This window comes from Podarcis liolepis (assembly GCF_965112155.1).
Source record: "Podarcis liolepis genome assembly, chromosome: 1".
In the NCBI taxonomy this organism is placed as follows: Eukaryota; Metazoa; Chordata; class Lepidosauria; order Squamata; family Lacertidae; genus Podarcis; species Podarcis liolepis.
The window spans coordinates 34,413,105-34,436,236 of NC_139554.1; the positions used below are offsets into that span (position 1 = coordinate 34,413,105).

General features: G+C 39.1%; 1 protein-coding gene across 2 annotated transcripts in view; it reads left to right on the forward strand.

Annotated features, from left to right (window-relative positions):
• The window catches only part of SNX6 (sorting nexin 6), a 28,734-nt gene extending 9,719 nt beyond the window's left edge, over positions 1 to 19,015 (forward strand). For both annotated transcript variants that reach the window (XM_083509372.1, XM_083509371.1), the window contains exons 3-14: positions 2,099 to 2,203; positions 2,782 to 2,892; positions 4,766 to 4,887; positions 5,680 to 5,803; positions 7,428 to 7,523; positions 9,051 to 9,156; positions 10,107 to 10,182; positions 14,522 to 14,561; positions 14,736 to 14,822; positions 15,720 to 15,879; positions 16,829 to 16,914; positions 18,320 to 19,015. In XM_083509372.1, the coding sequence (XP_083365498.1) occupies positions 2,099 to 2,203; positions 2,782 to 2,892; positions 4,766 to 4,887; positions 5,680 to 5,803; positions 7,428 to 7,523; positions 9,051 to 9,156; positions 10,107 to 10,182; positions 14,522 to 14,561; positions 14,736 to 14,822; positions 15,720 to 15,879; positions 16,829 to 16,914; positions 18,320 to 18,373 (1,167 nt within the window). In that variant the 3' untranslated portion in view covers positions 18,374 to 19,015. The remainder of the gene's footprint in view (positions 1 to 2,098; positions 2,204 to 2,781; positions 2,893 to 4,765; positions 4,888 to 5,679; positions 5,804 to 7,427; positions 7,524 to 9,050; positions 9,157 to 10,106; positions 10,183 to 14,521; positions 14,562 to 14,735; positions 14,823 to 15,719; positions 15,880 to 16,828; positions 16,915 to 18,319) is intronic.
• The last annotated feature ends 4,117 nt before the right edge of the window (positions 19,016 to 23,132 follow it).

Sequence of the window (23,132 nt, forward strand, 5' to 3'; positions counted from 1 at the left end):
CATGGGCTGAACTAGTGGCATAGTGCTGCACATAGGATACCAGAGAAGCTTCCTTTGTTGCTATAAGTGGGAAAAATAGATGTTTTAAATGTTTTCTTTTTTAATCATTCCATACCAAAAATATTTTAGCAGCTGGTCTTGAGAATGTATTGAGTGATGCAGACAAGAGTTCTGGAGTATAAATGTTGCTCAAAATTCAGTGTTTGAACAAACATTGCTGTTTCACTTAGGTTCTCTTGAGGATAGAGAACTGCTCATTAGGGTGGGGCTTCCTGTTGCTAACAGCCTGGTTCGAAACTCCGAAGTAAGTCCTACTGAGTGCAGTGGGACTGGGAAACCCTGTTTAGGATTTCAGCCTTTGGAAGTCTTTTTCTGTGTCTTGTGTGTTTCCACACATACACATCTGCTGCTCTGCCCCAGAACCTTTGTTTTAAAAGTCCAGTTACAGTGCTCTGTAGAAACAGGTTAATGCAGGGTACTTATCCTTGCAGATGACAAAAGTGCTGTCATTACATTGTGCTTTTACTGAGCTGCTTCAATATTAAAACTTTTCTTATATGATCTGGTGCTGCATGAGAAGCAGAAAAAAATAGGACTGGAATCTTACTTTCTGACCCAAAGGCAAAGCCCACACATTATAAAATGTCAAGTTTGATTTATGCATGGAAACTATTTTGGAAGAAAAGAAAACGTGGGCTCTTACTGACAGGCCTGGACCAGGGATGCAGTTTTCAGCACAATTAGTGCAAAGCTTTATGTGGTAACTTTTAAAAAGAAGGTTCTTATGGTTATGTAAATTTGAGTGTGCATTTCTTTCAAAAAGAAGCAAGGCTCTAATATTTAGTTCATATGTTTTATTTTTTCTGGGAATGTGATTAGGGAACTGCTGGGAATGTATAGATGAGTAGTGTTATTCTTCCTTAGGATGTTTGGTGCAAGTGCTAAAGGAGGCAGCTGCATAAAGATGAATAGATGGGTGAGGCCTTTAAGTTTCCAGAGCAGACCTGCTCACCAGAAGCCCCATGAGTTCATTATCACCACCTCCCCGACAACTTAAAATTCCAGCGGAGAAACAAGCACACATGGTTTATGACCCTTTCCAATTATTAATTAAATTTATTACCTGCCCTTCACAAGTAGGTCCCAGGGCAGGTTACAACAGTTTAAAATTAATTATTTAAAAGAGTTAAAACAAATTACAGTCATGGGGATAGGGTGGATCCTGAAAAACACCCACATCTCAGGTGTCAAAGGTCATGGTAAAGCCTTCAGCTTCATTTATGGGACCGTTTAAGCCCCTTTTCCAGTATAAATCCACTGCAGCATGAAAACTAATGTGGTTGGCCAAGAATGGGTTTTAAAGGGTGTTTTGGAAAGCATTTTTCCTACAGTTCTAAGGTTAATGCAGCAATATGGCCCTCTTAGGTTATTAAATGTAAAAATGGCTGTTGGGAGTAATTTGTCCACTCTAGAGAGTTGGTAAACCATGGAGCATTGTGCATTAATGTTTATCTCTTTTCAGCTAGTTGCTATATGTATTGTTCATATACTTCATTGATGGGAAACATCAGTCCTCCAGCTTCTATCTAGTCTTCAGAACTTTTCCCTGGACTGCACCCCTCACCAGCCCTACTTTGCTCCCTCCTTGAGTGTTTTTGTTTGGTTGGGATATGTCCTTGAACTCCATTCAGGGTTTTACTTGCCTAGATGGAGGATGTGGGAGTGCATATAAAAACTAGCCTATGATAAAACTCTAAAATTCACATTTGATGCTCTGCCCTTTTTTAAAAAAACCGAGCCGCTTGGAATTCAGCATAGGTAAATGGCTTGAGTGCCTACCATATTGTTTAACTGGGACTTTAGATAACATTCTGAATAGGATTGCATTCTATGTTGGCTTACTAAAGCTAAAAAGAAAATAAATGGAGAATACTTAGTTACCGGTATATATTACACTAATTTCACCTAGTCTATGACTTACAATGTTTCCTTTTGTTGTAATATTTCTAAAACTAAAGGGCATACAAAACTATAATCTGAACTTCTGTTAATCTTGTTTTATGGCTTTAAATAAACGTGAACTCCTTTTTTTCTTTAGCTTAGAGCAGTCACTGTAGATCTGCAAACTGATGCTGCCTTGCAAGTGGATATTTCTGATGCCCTTAGTGAAAGGGACAAAGTGAAGTTTACCGTCCATACAAAGGTAAAACCAGCTTGAGGTCTAGGTATTTTACTTCTGTTCGATGAATTTTTATTTATAAAACTATCTATCAACAGACAAAATAATAGCTTCTCATTCAAGGCCACAATCACATTTATTAGATATCAGTTCTCTTGGTTTCAGTAGGACTAAATCACATAAAAATGTTTAGGATTAGGATGAAAAACACACTTGTTGTCTGTCAAAAATTCTAGCTCTATATGTGTTGTACTGTGCGTGTATAAGATACACACACATACGATCATGTATGTGAAAATATTGATTTGATTGGTTGTGGGGTTTTTTTAAATATAGTGTTTCAAGTAGTCCAACATGCTGTTAGAAAAGCATGTTTTCTATTGTCCTTAGTTTCATTTATTGTGTCTGAGGCGCACAATTTAGCAAAAAGGTTTTTAAATATTTGTTTTAGGACAGAAAGTACATTATTGCTTTTCTGAGTATTGTATGCATTTCATATAATTAAAGATAGTGTTTAATTTTTTGCAGTAAAACTAAGTGATTAAATTTTTAGCTTGTGTCATTTACTACTTCCTTCCTCATTTTTTGTTGTTGTTTTGCAGAGTTCTTTACCAAATTTTAAACAAAATGAATTTTCAGTTGTCCGACAACATGAAGAGTTTATTTGGCTTCATGATTCCTTTGTGGAGAATGAAGATTATGCAGGCTACATTGTAAGTGCTTATTTTCCAAAGAATTGTAAGTAGAGGATCTGACGAAAGGAAATACTGAACTTGCATATTTCCTGTTGAAAAGTAAAGATGCACTAGCTTTTAAAGTGAATCATAAAATTCTTTACAACTTTAAGGAACTTGCATATTCATGGGAAACTAATGCCCGCCACAGCAAAATTGATATACTCTGTCAAGTAGGGCAGAGCAGGGCACCCTCTAAAACAGCTGAGTTATTCTTTGGCTTAGTAGTTAATTGATGAACCATTGCTCCAGCACCTGGAAGAGCAGGACTGCTCTAGTGGTCCTTATACCTCTCCTTAGGAAGATGTTAGTGCTTTGATCTCTCATTCAAAGCTTCTTGCTTGGAATAGTTGCTTCGCTAGAATAGCTACATAATAACACTGATAGTGGGTGAAATCTAAGTGCAGGAGGCCTGTATGTGTCAGTGCACTAGGGGCTGGCGGGTGGTCTCCTGGGGCCTAGCATTTGACCTTTTTGCTGCTGCTGCTGCTGCTGCTGCACAGCAAAGCATTCAGCTAATTTTCTTGAGTTTTATATATTGTGTAACTTGTGATCTCATCAATTTTACTTTGTAGAAAAATTGCTGAGGATTGTGAATTGTTTCATGTATAAATTTGACATTGTGTTTGAATGTTGTGGTTTGTCACTGGTAAGTGATTAGGACTTAAAGTGCAGTGACTTTTTAAAAGTTACTTGTCTGTGGTATAGACTTTCCAGTAATCCTGTCTGATTTTTGTTGGGATACTTCTAAATAAATTCAGAACTGCCAAGAAGAATAATTTCTATTGAAAAGCTCTCTGTACTAAGGTATGTGAATGTGTGATGCCTAGCTGTTCTAAAACTTTATACTGACCGTTTTGGCTTTGTTAAACATTAAAAGTGCTTTTGTTAAACATTAAGAGTAATATTAGGAACTAAATCTAACCTTAAGAAGCCCACTAATTAGAATAGGTGAATCAAGCACAGCAGCTTTAAATATAGTACAAGCAAATAATTACATTTTTAAAATAACACTTCACATCTATATGCACAGCTAACTCTATCATGAGGCAACATTTCCCCCCAACAACTTTGGTAGCATGGAGTGTGAAGCAATTAGACTTTACTGTCCAGGACTGTTTATATTGTCCTTACTTGAATGGACAATACGTCCATCTCCTTTGATATATACCTGAAAGAGGTTTTTAGGATTCGCTCAATTTTTTGATGTTAAATTATAGAATCACAGAATTGTCGAGTTGGAAGGCACTGCGAGGGTAATCTAGTCCAACCCGCTGCAGAGCAGGAACCTTCTTCTCAACATGGGACTCAAATCCACAATCTTGAGATCAAGAGTCTCGTACTCTACCAACTGAGCTATTGGGTTAACTGTTATGTATTATATGGGGATACATATCTTCTTTGTGTGTGGAATATCTTTCTTGTCTGTTCATTGGGGAATTATAAGGTTAACTTGTGAAACCTGGAACTGCCCCTGGGGTTCAACTAGGAAGACGGAATTTCATTACAGAAGAGAAGTTTGGCACATCTCTTGTCTGAGGGGCTCCATGACTACCTATAGCCTAGTGGGAGGGGCCTGCCAAAGGCAGAAGGAGTCTGTATCTGCAGGTAGCCAGTCTGGTGGCATTTTATCTGGTGGCTTTAAAGGGGAAGGGTAGGCTGGAGCAGAAGGATATACTCTGTTTTAGCTAGGAATTCCTTCCACTTAAATGGCATGAGACCTGGGAAGGTGGTTGTCACATGGAGAGAAATATTTGTATCCAGGTTCATAAGCAGCTTATTGTATCTTGGTTCAGAAAGTTTTTGCTTTGACAAGAATTCAGAAGTACATTCTGATGTACTCATTTGACAGATTCCACCAGCACCACCAAGGCCTGATTTTGATGCCTCAAGAGAGAAATTACAGAAGCTTGGTGAAGGAGAAGGATCGATGACTAAGGAAGAATTCACCAAGATGAAGCAAGAACTAGAAGCGTATGTGTATATTTTAGTACTTCCTGTACTTCCAGCTTTCTAGTACTTTTTAGTCACTTCCACTGTAAGAAGCAGAGTTGAGCAATGATCCCCAAGCAAGTAACTAGTAAATTATCATGATGAAAAGTGTACATGTAATGGCCAAAATGGTGAGAAGCATGGAAGGTTGGGTGGGGAGATGCTCAGTGCGAGAGAAGCTACATTTCTTTTTTGAAAAAGAATGTAATCACATTTTGAATCCTATACTAGCTTGGATGAATTTGATGCAGTTTTTTAAGCCTTGAAACAATTCTGAGAGGATATATTTATTTATAAGCTTATTTTCAACATTTGCATGGCAAATGTTCACAAGGGCCAAAGGAAGTATATCAAAGCAGGGGAAAGCAGGGACCTCAGCAAATAATAGGTGGTAGAGACCCGAAGAAAGGACTGGGTCATAAAATACATTCACAGCACAGAAACACTGTTATATTATTGCCAGAACTGAAATACAGAGGCAAGGGAGGTTTTAGAGGTCGGAGGGATGTGAATTATGGCTATAGAGTTGTGAAGCCTAGAGTGTAGACCTTGAAAGCGCAATTCTACTTCTTTTGTGGCTCACATTGTAATGGCAACATCGTGATCTAGCAACATGGGCCAAAAAAAATGGGTGGGTACTAAATACAAGGTACTGCATTGTGCTTGAAAGTCAACAGTCTGTTGTAAGTTACTGGCTGAAATGTTTTGTACTTAATGTAGAAATTCTACTTCTATAATTGTACCTCTGCTGTTGATTTGTTTTTAAATATTTAGTGAGTATTTGGCAATCTTCAAGAAGACCGTAGCCATGCATGAAGTCTTCTTGTGTCGTGTAGCAGCTCATCCCATTTTGAGAAAAGACTTAAATTTCCATGTCTTCTTGGAATATAATCAGGATGTGAGTATATTTCATTTGTTGGAGCAATTTACGACAGTTTGTATGTCATAAGATTTATAAATACGTTTATCTTATTTTGAAATAAGATAAAGAACAAAGGTCCCCTTATTTTCAAATACAATGTGACAAACTAATGGATAAATTAGCAGGAAGTATTGTTTAAAGAGAGAATTAAGCATGTATATAACAAATCCAGCTGAGGAAACATCAGCATAGTTTCTGTAACAAGCCTTGCCTTTCTAAACCTTTAGGATTTCCGAGTATGTCATCTTGATGAGGTGATCTAACTCGGATTTTCTAAAACCTTTTGACAGAGTCCTTTATCAAAAGGTAAACTTTCTCATGGAATAAGGGTACAGGTCTTCTTATGGAAATTGGTTAAAGAGCAGGAAGCACAGAGTAGGGATAGATGAACAATTATCCCAATGGAAGAAATTAAGGAGTAGGATTCCCCCAAAGATATGAATTGTGGGGCTATGAATTTGACTTGCTCATGGCTGATCTTGAGTCAAAAGCAAGTCCAGAAGCAGATGTGTTTTCAAGCAACAGCAAGTTGCTCAGGATAGCTTAAGGGGACCATGGAAATCTCCAAAAGAATCTTCTGCAATTGGGTGAATGAGAAGCAAAATGTTTTTATTTATTTATTTATTTCATTTAGGTAGCACCCTTAATCCAAAGATCATAGGCTGTTCACAACATAAAAATACAAAAGAACACAAAATACATAATAAGATCAAGAACAAACCAAGAAGCCCCCTTCCACAAACACATTTAAAATGACATACAATATAACTGGGATTCATTATAATTGTAAAATGATGCAGACCGGGACAAAAATCTTAATTTCATGTATGCAGTGATGGGGTCTGAACTGGCTGTGACATTACAGGACAGATCTTGCTCATGATGGATAGCTCAGTGAAAAGCTGATGGTGTGATAGCAATGAAAAAGGTACAAGTTGGGGGTCAGACACCTCAGTCTGAAACCCTAGAGAGCCCCTGCCAGTCAATATAGACCAGTGGTTCCCAGCCTTTTCTGGGAACCACTGGTCTATATTCCCCATGTTGGGAACCATGGATATAGACCAGAGTTGGTCAACCTTTTTATACCTACCGCCCACTAATGCATCTTTCTTGATGGTAAAATTTCCTTACCGCCCACCAGTGCTCGATAGCAGGAGGATTCAGCTTGTGCCGTAGAAACCCCTACCGCCCACCTAGAATCCTGAAATGCCCACTAGTGGGCAGTAGGGACCTGGTGGACAGCCCCTGTTCTAGGCAATCCTGAGCTAGATGAACCAGTGGACTGATATTTCTAACTGATTGGCAGTAGATTCAGGACAGAAATTTTATAAGAAGCATAATTAAATTAGCTGCCAACAACAAAAAACAGGATTTAATCCAAGTTTATCCCACTGTTCTGTATGTAGAATTACTTTTACTATTACATTTTGACTTTCTGAAAACAAAAGTTGCTTGGACTAAGTATTTTATTTTTTTAAAAAAATACTTTTGTGGCACACAACCATAAAATGGATTCGGGATAACATAAAATTAGAACAGATGCAAGAATGCTGAAGAAAGGAGACACAGTAACCAGATGTTGTGTTTTTCTCTATTCCAGTTGAGTGTCCGTGGGAAAAATAAGAAGGAGAAACTTGAAGACTTCTTCAAAAACATGGTTAAGTCTGCAGATGGTGTGATCGTTTCTGGAGTAAAGGTGATTCCTATTTAGCCATTTAATATATCTGTACCTCCTTTGTGAATATTCTACAGATTTGCCAACGGGAATGTGGCAAGAGACCAACATAAGAAAATCCCTTCTGGATCAAGCCAAAGGCCTGTCTAGTCCCACATCGTGCTCTCATATTAGCCAGCCAGATGCAGGACATGAGAGCAGCAACACTGTCCCTCTCATGCTCTCAGTAATTGGTAATCAGAGGCATACCGTCTCAGATACTAGTAGTACACAGTCATTGTGACTAGTAGCCAATAAGCGAGCTCAAGAAGTTTCCATAGATTATTTGTATTCCATATAACAGTAATATTACAGAACATCTCCATTTTTAAAAAGTGGCAGGTTTTACTCATATTGTGAGCATGTTGCAAGAAACATTTATGAAGGCTGTTGTGGGAGCTAGAAGGGGACATTGCTCAGGAGTGGTGTCCTTGGGCAGTGTTGGATCTTTGTAGCTCTCCAGAAGGAATATGCAGTTGCAATTATTTCAGGAGTAGAAATTGCAAGCTGGTTCTTAACTGGTTTTGCCTTCTAGAGAGCTTCTTTCTCCATGCAATCAATCTATCTGTTAAATGCTCGTCAAGGAAATAACTTCAGTTTATACTTTCCATGTCTTATACTTGCAACTAAAGTAATATATGATTGCAAAACTCACACATAATACGGTAGTTCCAGCATTGAGTTTCCCATACTGGAATTGAAGCTTCAGGGATTTGCATGCCGAAATGTGGTATCCAAATGGCTGTGTTTGGAATGTGGACCCTCACCTTCTGAAAAGTTCATGGACTATCATAGTCCCAGTGATTAAAAATATTACCTTTAGGAGTTTCTATCCATCACCGTTTCAGTATTGATGAGTTCTGCAAAAAATTGCTTCTGTGCTATGTTGAATATTGATCGAGTGCCATAGTATTCAGTTGAAGGCATTTCTTACACTCTCTACATATCTCCTAGCTTGCAGGAAGTACATGGAGAATTTTACTGATGCATTTTAACTTCTTATACCATTCCCATGGTAACCCATCAGACATGAAGAGACAACTGAATAAAATTTTTAGTGCGTAGATACTTTTGATACTGAGCCTGGTTTTAAAAACTATTGTTGGCCACTGGTTCCACATGCCTGATAAAGTAACTCTTAGAGTTCCTTCCAAGCTCTACTTCCCCAGGCCTTCTGCAAAATCCCCTTCCCAGGGCGAGTTGCCTAGTGCTAAATTTGATGCCTCTTTTGCCAAGAGACTATTTTTTTCTTCCCCTTTACCCAAGCTTTCCAGCATGTAAACTAATTTCAGACAGATTATTTTTATTGGTTTTGTCTCATAGCTACCACGATGGAATGTCTTCATTCCTTTTGCCCTTTTAAGTCCTGCAGTGAACTACTGCCACCTCGTTGCTCTTTCTGTCCTGGGGCTTCCTCATTTGTTTGTTGAAGACAGTTCTATTTTGCTGTAGGCAAGGATGCCAATGGCTAATTGCATCCTTGAAAAATGATTCTGTATTGCTACGCAGGATGTAGATGACTTCTTTGAACATGAAAGAACATTCCTTGTAGAGTACCACAACCGTGTCAAGGATTCCTCTATGAAGTCTGATAAAATGACAAGATCCCACAAAAGTAAGTATGGTTTTCTTGGAACAGAAACAATGTTGGATGGATGACACTTTTCAAAGAAACCTGGTTTTGGACCTTGGTATAAATGATGCAAAATTGCATAAATCTGTTTATAGGTTGCATATTGATAGGAGTGTTCTAGCGTTCTAGAATATTTGTGCAAGCAAAAGAATATTTGGGATAACAGAGAAATATTAATGACTTAGTGATGAGATAAATAGATAGGAATTAAGACCAGATGTTAAAGGATATGGACAGAAGTCTGTTCCCTCTTATCTTTTTGCCACTTCCCCCACCCCTGCACTGCAGAGTTTCCACACACACATTCCTAAGCCATAGTTTGTTTAGTTTAACTGCGGTTTGTTTGACTTTCCAAATGCACCCGAACCATGATTTGAAGCAGGCTGATGACACTTGGCTTGCGCTAATCATGGTTTATTATGCGTCATGAGCCAACATTAGGCAAAACAAGCCACGGTTACTTTTCACATCTGCAAGACTGATCTTTGTTTGTTCAACCAAACCCAAAGTTGTTGACTTGTTGCATGTGAATGAGGCCAGGCTGCAGTTTCCCTCAAATCCACACATTTGGGAGTTCCAGAAACTCTTGGGCTTTAAAATGGATCACTTCTGTTTATTGGGTAACTTTTAAACAGCTTTATTAAATTAATTAAGGTAGGATTCCCAGGATTCAAAATGGTATGATTAACTCCTACAATCAAATTTCATTCTAGAAGTGGTTTGCAAATGTGTGATTTGCAAATATGGCAAAGCTTAAGCAATACAACATTTATTTAGTTCCACGTCTACTACTGTATACAGTATTGATTTGCAGACTTGGGTCCTGCAAATACTGGAAAGTAAGCTGGAGTATAGTACATTGTCTGATGTTAATGTGTTTTGGAATCCTTTTGTGGTATAATGAAACAATTGGAGTGCTTTTTCTTTTCCAGATGTTGCAGATGACTGCAATAGAATTGGCTCTTCATTGTATACATTGGGAACACAAGATTCCACAGATATATGCAAGTAAGTATTTTTGAAAAATGATGAAACATGGACTCTGAACAGGATTTTGTAAAGTTATGTCTACCTAATATTAGTGGTACTTAATTCTTGTTTTTGAAAGATGGCATCTGGTTGCTTTGTTTCCTGAACACACGGTGTTTTACCTCCTTTAATGTGGTGACTGTTGGGAATAGAAATAACTTTTTAATGTAGCAGGGAATTGTGGCAGGATCTTACTGTGTTTGCTTTCCTCAGAATAACAACTTAAAAGAGTCATCTCAATAGTGCAGCTGAGGTCAGAGGCATTTGAGAGAAATGAAGGTAGTGATGTTAAATTCTCAAGAATAATCTTTTGGAGAATATTCTTGAGAATATTCTCGATTAATGAGAATATTAGAGAATTTTCATTTAAAATAGCAGAATATTCATTTTAATGCATTGAAAATGATATAATTAGTTAATATACATGTTTATTCATGGGTAAATTTGTTCAGATGGCAACCAAAAACTGTACAGATACTTTTATTCAATGGGGGCAGTGCAGTGAATTCACATTCTTTGATTTTTTGCACCAAACTTGAAATTGAAAATTTAAATCAAATTTAAATCAAGGCCACCTCACATGCTGTTACACATAATTGTATAGGCCTAGGTACTTTAAGTGTATAAAGCATTAAAGCTACTTTCTGTAAAAAAAAATCACACTGTATGGCCAAAAATGTTTTCTTAATGGAATATAAGTTCACTAGTAAATTACTCTTCCTTCATTTCATGATTCTGGTACTTTTCTGGGCAGATTGTTGAGACAGGCATCTTGAGCTCCTACAGTGGTTTGTAGTTTTATCAAAGTGGTATTTCAATCTGTTTGTGCATTTGTGTGTAGCTGCTCCTGCTCCTTGTCATAAAACTGTAGTGTAACTTGGTCCTCAACCTGAGAGCCACATTTTCTGGTACCGTATGTCAAGAGATCTTTGTCTAATTCTGTACTTTCATTCTGGCCTGAATAAGTGGTTAGATATGCTTCCCAAAGGCAGGTAGTAGGCATAATAACCCTGGCTGTTTTAAGCCAAAATGCAACTCCCTTTGCCCCTGTCAAAACAGAATTCGGCTAATAACCAGGTGATTCACTGTGAATTTGGCAGCTAGCAACATAGATGAGTCCATTCATCATCCCCACCCTTTTCCAGAACATAGAATGCACACATATATTTAGAAGAGTGCAAAAAAACCCTTTCCCTCCAGTTCTCTAGGGCCTACATGCTCCAAGTGAGATAGCTGAGCTATGTGACTTTCCCCCCATGCTTTTGATTCTAAAGAGGACTTGTTACTTTGTTTGACCTCAAATTCCAGGAATGCTAAGCCTGCAAATTCTGTTTAATTTTCCAAGTGCAGTAAATGACAGCAGAAAAACACTTTTATCTGTGTAAAAACTGCTGAGATACAAAGACCTAAAAAATGCAAGTCTAACAAATATTTGCAAGCTGCAGAAGCCTTGTAACATTGCTACCATAAGTTGTCTTAGTTTTCTGACTTTTGACCCTGACTTTTTTAAAGTCTGTCTAGTAACCCTGAAAAAGGCTGTTGTCCCCTGTAATATCTTGTTTATACTAGTGTTTATTTGTAAAGCTGAAAGGAGCTAACCACTTCATTAAAAAACCAGTAATATTTTCCTAGTATTGCCTTGGCCTGCTTAGATTATGTGGAGCTTGAAATTTATTAACTTTACAGTGCTTGGGACTAAGAAGATTATATGCCCTGCATGCAAAGTGCTCTAATGTTTGGGTGGCATTTTGGGATACGCCTAAATATTTGACTCTTTACTTGAGCCTTTTATCTGGTCACACAAATGGAGGAATGGAGAGGCAGAAGCTGAGACAGTCTCTTGTTCCATTCGCCTAGCCTTTTGGACCAGACTGCCCTTGCCTAATATCTTTCTGACTATAGAGAGGGATTTGTGGGCAGGACTTGACTGCAAGATCAAGAACTGTGCTGGTAATGTTGTAATTATTATTGCTATCTTACTGTGATACCGTTGGAAACTTTAATAAAAAGCAATACTTCTGCAAGTGTAGGACTTGAAATTATATTTACTTTTATTTAGCTTTTTCTGACAGAAATCCATTCAAAGCAGCTTAGAGGAGAAATAAAAGAAAAAATCAGAATGAATATATACAACAGTAAACACTAACTGCCACATTGGCCTAAATTAGTGTTTTAAGTGACCACTCAATAACTTGTCTGTGTGGTCATTGACTTGAAATTTCTTACCCAATAATATTTAGAAAAGAGCAATGGATTTAAAAATTGAACCCAAACTGCAGATATGTTGGCTTCAAAATAAACAGCTGTTTGCTGTATTGTCCATATTAGGAAGGTACTTTTGAGAGTCACTTAGTGATTTTTTGGATACAGTTTTAGCTCAGTAACATTATAATGGCCCGTTTCCCTGTTCTGAGAGTGACTGTTAGCAACAATGAGTAGGATACGCTTTCTGAGTGGGAACCATGATTTGGGTATACTATACAGGGAAGAACAGATCCATTGGAAAAGCTGGAGCTGCAACCTCTTCTCCTAGCTATCACATCTACAGTCTATTAGGTCTACAAGTCTTGCTGCTGAATGTTATGTCAGCACTGACATATTTTCTATCCAGGATTCGATTCTGAATGGGGGTGAAGTTAGTATTTTCCAGTTGTGTCTGTTTGCATTTTGAGTGTAGCAGACTTGATGGGTGAGCGGGCACAGAGTTTCTATGGTATCCTATCCAGCAGTCTTCCAGTTTGGTGTACCTAGTGCTGGATTTTTGAGATGTGATAAAGATGGTTAGATGTACTGTCCATTTCACTGCTTAAGTCTCCCTATGTGAGGTCTTGGAAGTGGTGTTGAAAACCCCAGGCTTCAGTATATATGCTAGGCCCACCTTCTCTGGTACAGCTTTGAAGGTCAGTGTCTCCAGCAAGCATGACCTTGTCTTGGATAGAATCTGGATTTGCACGTTTGTTGGGTCATACCCTTGCTCTCTTGTTTAGTATTAGGCCGGAAGGTGATCTGTAGATATCATATTGCAGCTATGATTCGTTTTTCAGTTGAGCTTTAAATATTTTAGATTGATTTTTTTAAGCCCATTGGTCGACTTGGAAAGGCAGTGGGGCGGGGAAATTACTATCTGCATCTAACCTGTACCATCATGATTATAACTAATGAGTAGCAATAAAAGCATGTGCAAAATAACTTTTACAACTGCCTGCAAACAAAGGAGATGAGCTCTGTTTTTCTGCTTGATGTTGATTTTTTCCCCTACTGTGATGATAATTCATTGAAAATGTTACTGAAATAAGCTTAGCAGGAGTCTAAGTTTTTTAAAAAAGAGTATGGATTGTCTTCAACTACGTACTACATAGAGTAGACCGATTGAAATTAATGAACCTAGATTAGCCATGTTCCTTAATTTAAGAGGGTCTTCCCTAAGTAGGACTAGCACTGAATACCACTGTATATAGCTAACAATTTCCCTTTCACTTTTCAATCTCCTTCAATTTACCTGGGTTATACCTCTTGCAAGATTACAGCTCTCTTGTACTTTTTAGTCTAGTCTGCCATTTATTAACTGCACTTTCAGTAAGAAAGAAATCTAGTGGTACCTCGAGTTACAAACACCTCAGGTTACAAACGCTTCAGGTTACAAACTCCGCTAACCTGGAAGGGTTACCTTGAGTTGAGAACTTTGCCCCAGAATAAGAAGGAAATCATGTGCCAGCGGCGCAGTGGCAGCAAGAGGCCCCATTAGCGAAAGCACGCCTCTAGTTAAGAACAGTTTCAGGTTAAGAACGGACCTCCGGAACAAATTAAGTTCGTAACTAGAGTTATTTGATTTAGTACCATTGAAAAAGTCTGAGCATCTTGTTGGTTACAAAGAGAATATGGGTAAAAATACATTCCTTTTAAACTGTTCACCCTTGTCCAAAATAGTCACCATTCTAAGTAAAAATGTTCATTTATCGGTATCTGTTTTTGACACTTTAATAAGAAGTATTTAATGGAATTCATAGTTCCATGGCTATGCAAGCAGATATGCCCCGAAGAAGCTGGTAAACTGGAAGAGTCACAAGCATGTGGTGCCTCTGTCCTGAGAAAGTGATGCCTCCTATCTCTGTAGTGCAAGGGTGAGGAACCTTTCTGGCAAGCAGTTCTTTCTCCCCTCCCCTTTATTCGAGGTACCAAGACTGTTTTTGTGTGTGATTGGTTTTGCTGCTCATCAGGCAAACTCCCACCTGCATGGAACAAATAGTCAAGCTAGAAATAATATTTTTAGTGCACAGATATGGACTATACCCATTCACAATTCACTTTCCATTCACAGATTTTTCCTGAAAGTATCAGAGTTGTTTGACAAAACAAGGGTATGTATTATGAAGGATTGTAATATTTCAACTGGATTGGTTTTCTGTTCCTCCGTTTTCCATACTGTCTGCCTTTGTTGTATTGTGTCCATAGCTGTGGTGCATTCTAAAATATAATCTTCTGATTATTATTTACATAAAGTATTGCTTCTGAAATATTTTTTTCTGGTGTAGAAAATAGAGGCACGAGTGTCTGCTGATGAAGACCTTAAACTTTCAGACCTTCTGAAATATTATCTGAGAGAATCACAAGCTGCAAAGGTGAATCTATATTTTTGCTGTTAGAAGTATGCTTTATTAAAAGGGCACCTTGGAGCACATCTAAAGAAAATGATCTAACTGGATGAGTGACCATTTTAAAGCATTTATTTTGGATTTTTATCAGTCAGTAGCACAAGGTCGTAAAGTATTACTTGATACAGTAACAGATGAGTGGCCTAGCTGAAGGTAAGCAGGTCTGGGTCTGGTCAGTGCTTTGATGGGTAATTGCCTGTTGATCATCACATGTATGCTGCCTTGGAATGATAGAAGAAAGGAATGATATACAGTCAAACCTCAGATCCCAAGCACCTGTTTCAGAACGTTTCAACTCCTGAATGCTGAAAACCCAGAAGTAAATGTTCCGATTTTCGAAAGTTTTTTGGAAGCCAAACATCCCACGTGGCTTCCGCTGAGTGCAGGAAACTCCTGCAACCAATCAGAAGCTGCAAGTCAGTTGTCAAACGTTTCGGAAGCTGAATGGGCTTCCAGAATGGATCACGTTCGAGGGTCGAGGTTTGACTGTAAATATAAGAAAGCAAATAAATAAAAATATTGCTAAAATTGGAATATGGGGTATGAATATCCTAAATTAATATCAGAGTAACTCAGTGAAAACTGAGAACTTTCACATGCTTTAACTAATGATCTCAAAAGAATATGTGCAATCCTGAATAGATTTTTACTCTAGCAATAATATATTTGGTACAAGAAGGTAGAACCACCAAAGCATTATTCCATTTTTTCCTATATATGTTTGGATCCTCATACCCCCATGTGCACACACATGGGGTAATTAGTGTCTCTCATTCTTGCTGAAAAGCTAACCCAGAGGATTGTTGCCAGGAGGACAGGGAAGTGAAAATCTGTAGATTTTATTACTTATTTTATTCGTTGCAGGACCTTCTGTATAGAAGATCTAGGTCATTAGTGGATTATGAAAATGCTAACAAGGCTCTGGACAAAGCAAGAGCGAAGAACAAAGATGTGCTACAAGCTGAAACTACTCAGCAAATTTGCTGTCAGAAATTTGAAAAAATATCTGAATCAGCAAAACAAGGTATTTGAACATTCTTGGAACGTGATAGTTTTTAAATTTATATATACTTAAAATAGCTTATTTTATCATTTCAGATATAAATGAATTAGAACTCATTTTGATTTTATTAAAAATCCCTTTGTAAAACTACACCAACAAACAGAAAAACTGCTGTATTTTGAAAGTTAGTTTCGTGCTATTTCCTATAGCAAAATGCAAAGGCCGTGTCACGGGAAATGGGGGTTGCTTGTGTGTAAACCTCCAGCGGTTCCAATCTGCTTAGAAGTTGGTGGTGTCTTTCCCTGACTGAGCAGCCTAGGTGCTGCTGCCGCTCAGTCGCTGGACAAATCCGTGAGTGGGTGTTTCCTAAATTTCCTCCAGCATAAAAGCTCCTTGACTGACACCCTTCGCCTCGCCTCTCTGCGCGTAACCCTTCTGCGCAGAGTAGGCATGCCCAGAGGGGCCCCTCCACTCTCTTCACTACCTTCAGTGCCAGCATCCCGGAGCCTCTCCTCCGAGGTGCTTCCTCCCTCTTCCTTCTTCCTGGTGTCACCGGAACATTCTTCCCTAGATGCCCTTCTCTCTCTACCCTTACTCGTCCCTTCTTCCGCAGAATCGGGAAGCACCTCCTCTCCCCTCTGCTCCGATGTCAGTTCCCTGACAGGCCGGTTGCATAGAATTGGATAAATATGTGAAGGTTTCTGAATCTGATGAAGACTACTCATGTATGAGCAGTATGATCCACTAGCTATGCCAGTTCACATGACCTGGATATTTAATACTGCTAGACTGACATCTCTGCCCATAGATACACATAGCATTTAATGGATTGAATCCTTAAATCCAACAGCAGCTCTGAATTTAAAACAAAGTGAGACTCCAAAGAGTTACATGTGCTTAGGTCTGGGTAGGATTGTCTTATCCACTTCTATATTGTATTAATAGAATACCAAACTTTTATTTCCTGCAGAACTTATAGACTTTAAAACTAGAAGAGTTGCTGCATTCCGGAAGAATCTAGTAGAACTGGCAGAATTGGAACTAAAGCATGCTAAGGTGGTAATATTTTTCCTTCTAGCTTAATTACTTACACTTAATGGCAGAATTTAACAGAATAGATACTCCACCAAAAAAATAAAAGTGGGAAAGTAACATGGTTGCTTTGAAACATTTAGGACTGCACTCTGAATTAGAAAGGCAGTTATTCTGATGGGCCTTAAGAGGCAGCAAGTTAAACTGAAATTAATGGAGGTATTGGAGCACTAGTTCCACTTTGCATCTGTATCCACAGTTTTTCTGATGGGGGAAAACCTGAGTACTGTGTTCTCTTTTAGAAGTCTTTTCTACTTGGCCTTTCAGCCCCCACCATTTAAAAATAAAAAGAAGGGAGCTGAAATTTTTGAGGTGCTGCTTTCTGCCCTCATACAAAAGTTGTGAGCCACCTCAGAGATTCTGGCCAAAAAGTAAGAGATGCCTCTAATTTAAAAAAACCACCCACTTCTGCATAATAATGTAATAGCAAGAGAGAGTTCACCTACGTTTATGGATCATGTTACTTAAGTTGAGTTACTGGTTGGTGTTACTTGGTTCTGATATGCTAGTGAGGGGGCATCATCACCCCAAAAAGGGAGAGGCCCCAAGATTACGTTTGAAAGTAGCAACTTTCAAATGCTCACACATTTTGAACAGTGACCTTTCTCATGGGCAAAGGCTAATAGTTATTAGGCAAATTATGCTTGCATACTTGACATTCTTATTCCGCTTCAAAAAAATAAAAATAAAAGTGTGTTATTTGAATCAGTTGTAACTGTAGGGGAAGATTCTGTCTTCCTGTTAATAAGGTTTTTGTGTTCATAATTTAAAATTGATCTTAACATGGTGCAGCATAAAATATTGCACTTGGAATGGGAAATCCAGATACCCCAGCAATGTGGAGAAATGTCTGGGGTGTTCTGAGACCGGGTTCCAGCCAGGGTAGTGACAATGTAACTCTGGCGTGATCTATTGTGGCACCCATTATGTGCACTAATGAAGATACAGAATGAATGGAGTGATTACAAGCTGCTCCCCTGAGGAAAAATGGCCTTTGTCTGTGCTCCTATTGAACACGTTTATGTCAGTGATAGACATTGATGAAAATGAATATCCAGAACATTTGCAAAATCTCAGCGTTCCATATAAAAGAAACTTGAGAACTGCTTACATAAGAATGCTTACCCTGTCAGTTAACCTATTATCAGCCTTCCCCACTAGAAGCTTTGGGCTACAAATCCCATCAGTCCCAGCTAGCTGGCCAATGGACAAGGATGATGGCAGTTCTGGTCCAGAACATCTGGAAGGCAACACATTAGGAAAGGCTAACCTATATGTATTTGCAGCTTTACTTAATATATACATTTTGAACTATAGAAGACGGAGGAAAGGCAGTAACTTCTGTTTTGTGCTCTTTTTCTTACTACAGGGTAACTTACAGCTGTTGCAGAGCTGTCTGTCAGTGTTAAATGGAGATACATAAACCTGAATCTGTCCTCCCATTAATAAGGGCTGCCTTCCACTGGAGTTTACTTCCTGACTCTGAATTGACATTTACAACTTGCTGGAGAAATTGATTGACAAAGGACACATAAACAAGCTCCCCCTCTGCCCAAAAGCATTAAGCCCAGCAGAATAATTCCAGATCATATGAAGCAACAGCATACTTGTTGTTATACACAAATATTTACACATTAATTTAATCATTGTATGTTCATATTGTTCAGAAAACCAAATTCTGGGTCTTTTTTCTTTTGTGAAAGTAGCCAATAGAATTATGTTCATGTTAAAGCTAGTATTAAATATTGCTGCCACTCTTACTACCTTTGTAACTTCTGAAGTTGAGGATTTGAAACAATTGGTTTTCAAATGGATTAAATATTGCCACTAGGTGTTTGAATATTGTTGCTATAAGCATTGTCTTGGTTATTCCACATAATGTTATCAAGCATCTTAACTTTTTTCAAATAACAAACATTTCCTAGAAATTTTGGAGCAAACTTTATGTAATCTTTATAATAGGACTTCAAAAGAAAGCAAATGCATTAGTATGTTTGCCTTAACTTGTAGACTAATCCCAATTATTGTAAAATAAACTGTGAAATCAGTGATTTTTTTTCTAAAATTTTGTAGTCATTGTCTTGTGAATTTACAGTTTTCTTCACTTCATACTCAGGTGTTAATTTTGTCGGTTCCCTCTTAAATACCATAAAATATAACAAGCACACACGGAACCCCTATTTGAGTTTCTCCATTCTTTATGGAAAGAGCAGCTCTGCATGAACAAAGGAAGGAATGTTTGAAACGTCTTCCACTGAAATGAATAAACAAGTTTGTAGAATTTCAATGACAGATACTGTTTCATACATGATTACTGTTTTGTAGGAATACAGGCTAAAGCTGCAACCTGACACTTTCCATTGAGGACTTTCTTCCTTACAGTATAGCTCTGTAAGGCTTAGATTTCAGCTTGAAAATAAAGAGCTGTGTATCAAAAGTTGTGTGAAAACTTCAGCTTTGATTTTGATTGTGATTGCCAGGCCTAGATTTTGAATCTATTGTAAATTTCTAAAGGGGTGAACAGGAAGATTTTGTTGTTGTTAACCAAATCCTGTTTCCCTCATTGCTGCAGCAGTGATGGGAAAAGCCCATACAAGGCAAAATTCACCCTTCTGTAAGGATTCTTAAAAGTACTGGAGCCCTCTCATTCCACCTAGATGAAGGCTAAAGCCAAAAAAGCATTTCCACAAGTTGCATGGTGCAGAAAGAGGAGGTTATGTGTCTCCTCTGAAGACAGAAGCTTGAATATCCTGGCACCCCACGTATCATAGCCTAACATCCACCCTCTGGTGAAGGCACATGCCCCAAAACAGAGCACATGCTTTCCATGCAAGAATATGCTAGCTTCAATTCCTGCCATTTTTAGTTAGAAGGATTAGGACAGGCTTCCTCAGCCTCGGCCCTCCAGATGTTTTGAGACTACAATTCCCATCATCCTTGACCACTGGTCCTGCTAGCTAGGGATCATGGGAGTTGTAGGCCAAAAACATCTGGAGGGCCATGGTTGAGGAAGCCTGGATTAGGAGGTGATCTGGAAACTCTCTGCCCAAGATCCTGAAGAACTCCTGCCAGTCAGAATAAACTATAATTGGTATAAGACAGCTACATGTTTTCTGGCTGAGGCCTAGAACTTATTAAGCAGCAACAAAGAATTCCCTGTCTCAATCTTCTGTGAACAAAATAATAAAAAATCGATATTATACTGTGTCTTCCTTATTATTCTGCAATACTAAAAGCGAAACCTTGGAACTTGCACCTGGTATCACATTAGTGACCAGTGTAGCTCCCTCTGCAGAGCTATTATAGGATGTGAATGGGGTACCTCAGTCAACAACTTAACTGATGTATCTTGTGGGTTGAGCCCAAGAGAAGAGAAGCCCCACATAGAGTTCATTGCAGTAATCCAGTGTTGAGATTACCAATGTCAACACCATGGTGGCCAAGCAGCCTCGGTCTAGGAACAGCCATAACTCTTACCAACCAAAGCTCATAAAAGGCAGTCCTAGACACCGAGGCCTCCTGTGTTTCAAGTTACTAATATGGGTCCAGGAGCATCCTCATCCTCCACTACATATATATTCCTTCAGAGGGAATGCAACCCAATCCAGAACAGGCAACTCACCTGTCTCTCAGACTGAACTATCTCTTGAGATGTAAAATGAAATCAAGGAAACATTCAAAAGAGGGTCCGTTGTAGTATTGAGGGACATAAACTAACTTCACATAGACCAGCTACATAAGTGTTCAAGTCATGACAATGAGATAAAATTGATAGACACCCAAAGTCACTGTGCCCTAGAACAGTTGGTGTTGGAACCAACCAGAGGGGCAGCAACCCTTGACTTAATATAGAGTGGTGCTCAGGAATTGGTGTGTGATGTACGTGGTTTTGAGCCAACTGGGAGCAGTGAACGTAGTGCTGTTAAATTAAATAAACATGTAAATGACCAATTCCCAAGGAGATCCAACACATTTATTTCAAAAGAGGAAACGTCCCCAAAATGAGGTTGGTAAAAAGGAAGTTGAAAGGCAAAGTCCAGAGGGTCAAATCACTCCAAAATGCTTGGACGTTGTTTAAAAACACAATATTGGAGTATTAGAAACTAAACTGGAGTGTACATCGTAGATCAGGAAAGGTATTATGAGGGCCAGGAAGACACAAGTGTGGTTAACATTAAAAAGGTAAAGGACCCCTGACAGTTAAGTCCAGTTGCAGATGACTCTGGGGTTGTGACGCTCATCTTGCTTTACAGGCTGAGGGAGCCAGCGTTTGTCCGCAGAGAGTTTTTCCGGGTCATGTGGCTAGCATGACTAAGCGGCTTCTGGCGCAATGGAACACCGAAACTGGAGCAGCGCATGGAAACAACATTCACCTTCCTGCCAGAGCGGTACCTATTAATCTTCTTGCACTTTTGGCATGATTTTGAACTGCTAGGTTGGCAGGAGCTTATTCACATTACTTTGGAGCTAACCCTTATTTTAATGAAATTTATTTCTGAGTTAATGTGCATACAGCCGGGCAACTTAATAGATTTCTGTTCAAAATCATTGAACTGTAGAGTGTCGTGAACCCCCAGCATAGTCTGAGGTAAGTGCTGAAAGTGCACACAGTCCCAAGGGCAATGCTAGAGAGAAGTCAAACAGTCCAATGGTCAAATATAGGCCCGGGACCAATGGAGTGAGAAAGGTTTGAAGTCCATCAACAGTGCTTCAAACCAGAGTTTCAAACCTTGTTTCTGTTTGATTCCTCCCAATCTTCCTTGATGCACCTGAGCTTGCTCCAGCTGAGCAGCTGTTTCGCTCCACTTAACAAAGCATGTGATCCTCACCTGTCCTGAGCTTAATCAAGCAGAGTGGTCACACCCCTCCTCCCAGACCAAACAAGCCCAATGATCTTCACCTGATCAACTAGTGAGTTGTGTTGCCTGCCTCAGCCTCTTAAAGTGCACTTCCCACTGTTGCTGACACCCAATTCCTCCAAACATTTCTCAAAAGGCTTCGTTTCCAGACCCTTGGTTATCTTGGCCACCCTCTGCACACATTCCAACTTGTCAATATCCTCCTTAAATAGCTGTGCCCAGAAGTGGACACAGTACTCCAGATATGGTTTGATTAAGGCAGGATAGAGATATTGCTTTCATTGATCAGGACACCATCCAGCATCCAAATATTCTGTCAGTTTCATTTCAAGTAATGAACCAATCTTTATTTATTCTTCTTGTGTGTGAACTTCTTGTGGGCATAAGGCTAAGGGTAAACACCTAACAAACACACATTTTAAATTCCAGCAAAAGGTCCTAAACCTCTTGGCAGTGGATGTACATGTGAGGGCTGGGCACGTGTGGATTCCAACACACACCTTGTAACAGTGGGGACCACATGGTCCTCTACTAGTCATGTGGTGAATATTTATAGGATCTGGATAATCCCTTTTATTGGCTTTGAGGTCAAGGATTGATTTGAAAAGGCTGGTTTTTGTGTGCCTAAAAGTAACTAATGTATCTTTCCTCAAATCAGTCTTCGGTTCCTGTTAGGAAGGACAACCTCTTTCTCCAGGATCTTGTAGATGGGGAGACATCAGCAAGTAAATGCTTAGCTGTGTTGTAGGGTCCTTTTGCTCTGGGAGGAGAGGGAGCAGAGGTCTGTTGCCTTTATGTCTTGCTTCTAGGCTTCCTATCAGCATCTAGTTGCCCCCTGTAGGGCTCTTGGACTAAATAGACATGGGGGGCAGATGTGGCCTTTGAAGCCTCTCCAGCTGGCCCCTGGGACTCCCTGCACATTACACATCTGCTCCCGAGCCACCTCCTCTCTCCATTCCATGAACCATGATCAGCACTTGCTTCACATACTCCATGAGTGCAAAGAAACAGATCAGTGCTTAATGACTGGAAGTGGAAGGAAAGGGCTCGTTTTTGTCAACCCAAGGATATGCTTGAAATGGTAAAATGAGAATAGCAGAGAACTGGCCTTGATCCATAATGAGATTCTCAGCTTCTGCCTTTCAATTTGAAGGACATTTCTTTTTTCACCAGCCCACAAAGCAGGTAACAGGCGGAACAGTAAGGAATTATGGGAGGAGCCATCTGTGGTGCATTCAGAAAATGTGCAGCATGGAGCACACACAGAGACGTTTGTAAATCCCAAAATCATGTAGGAAATGTGTTGAAAATGGGAAAATGAAA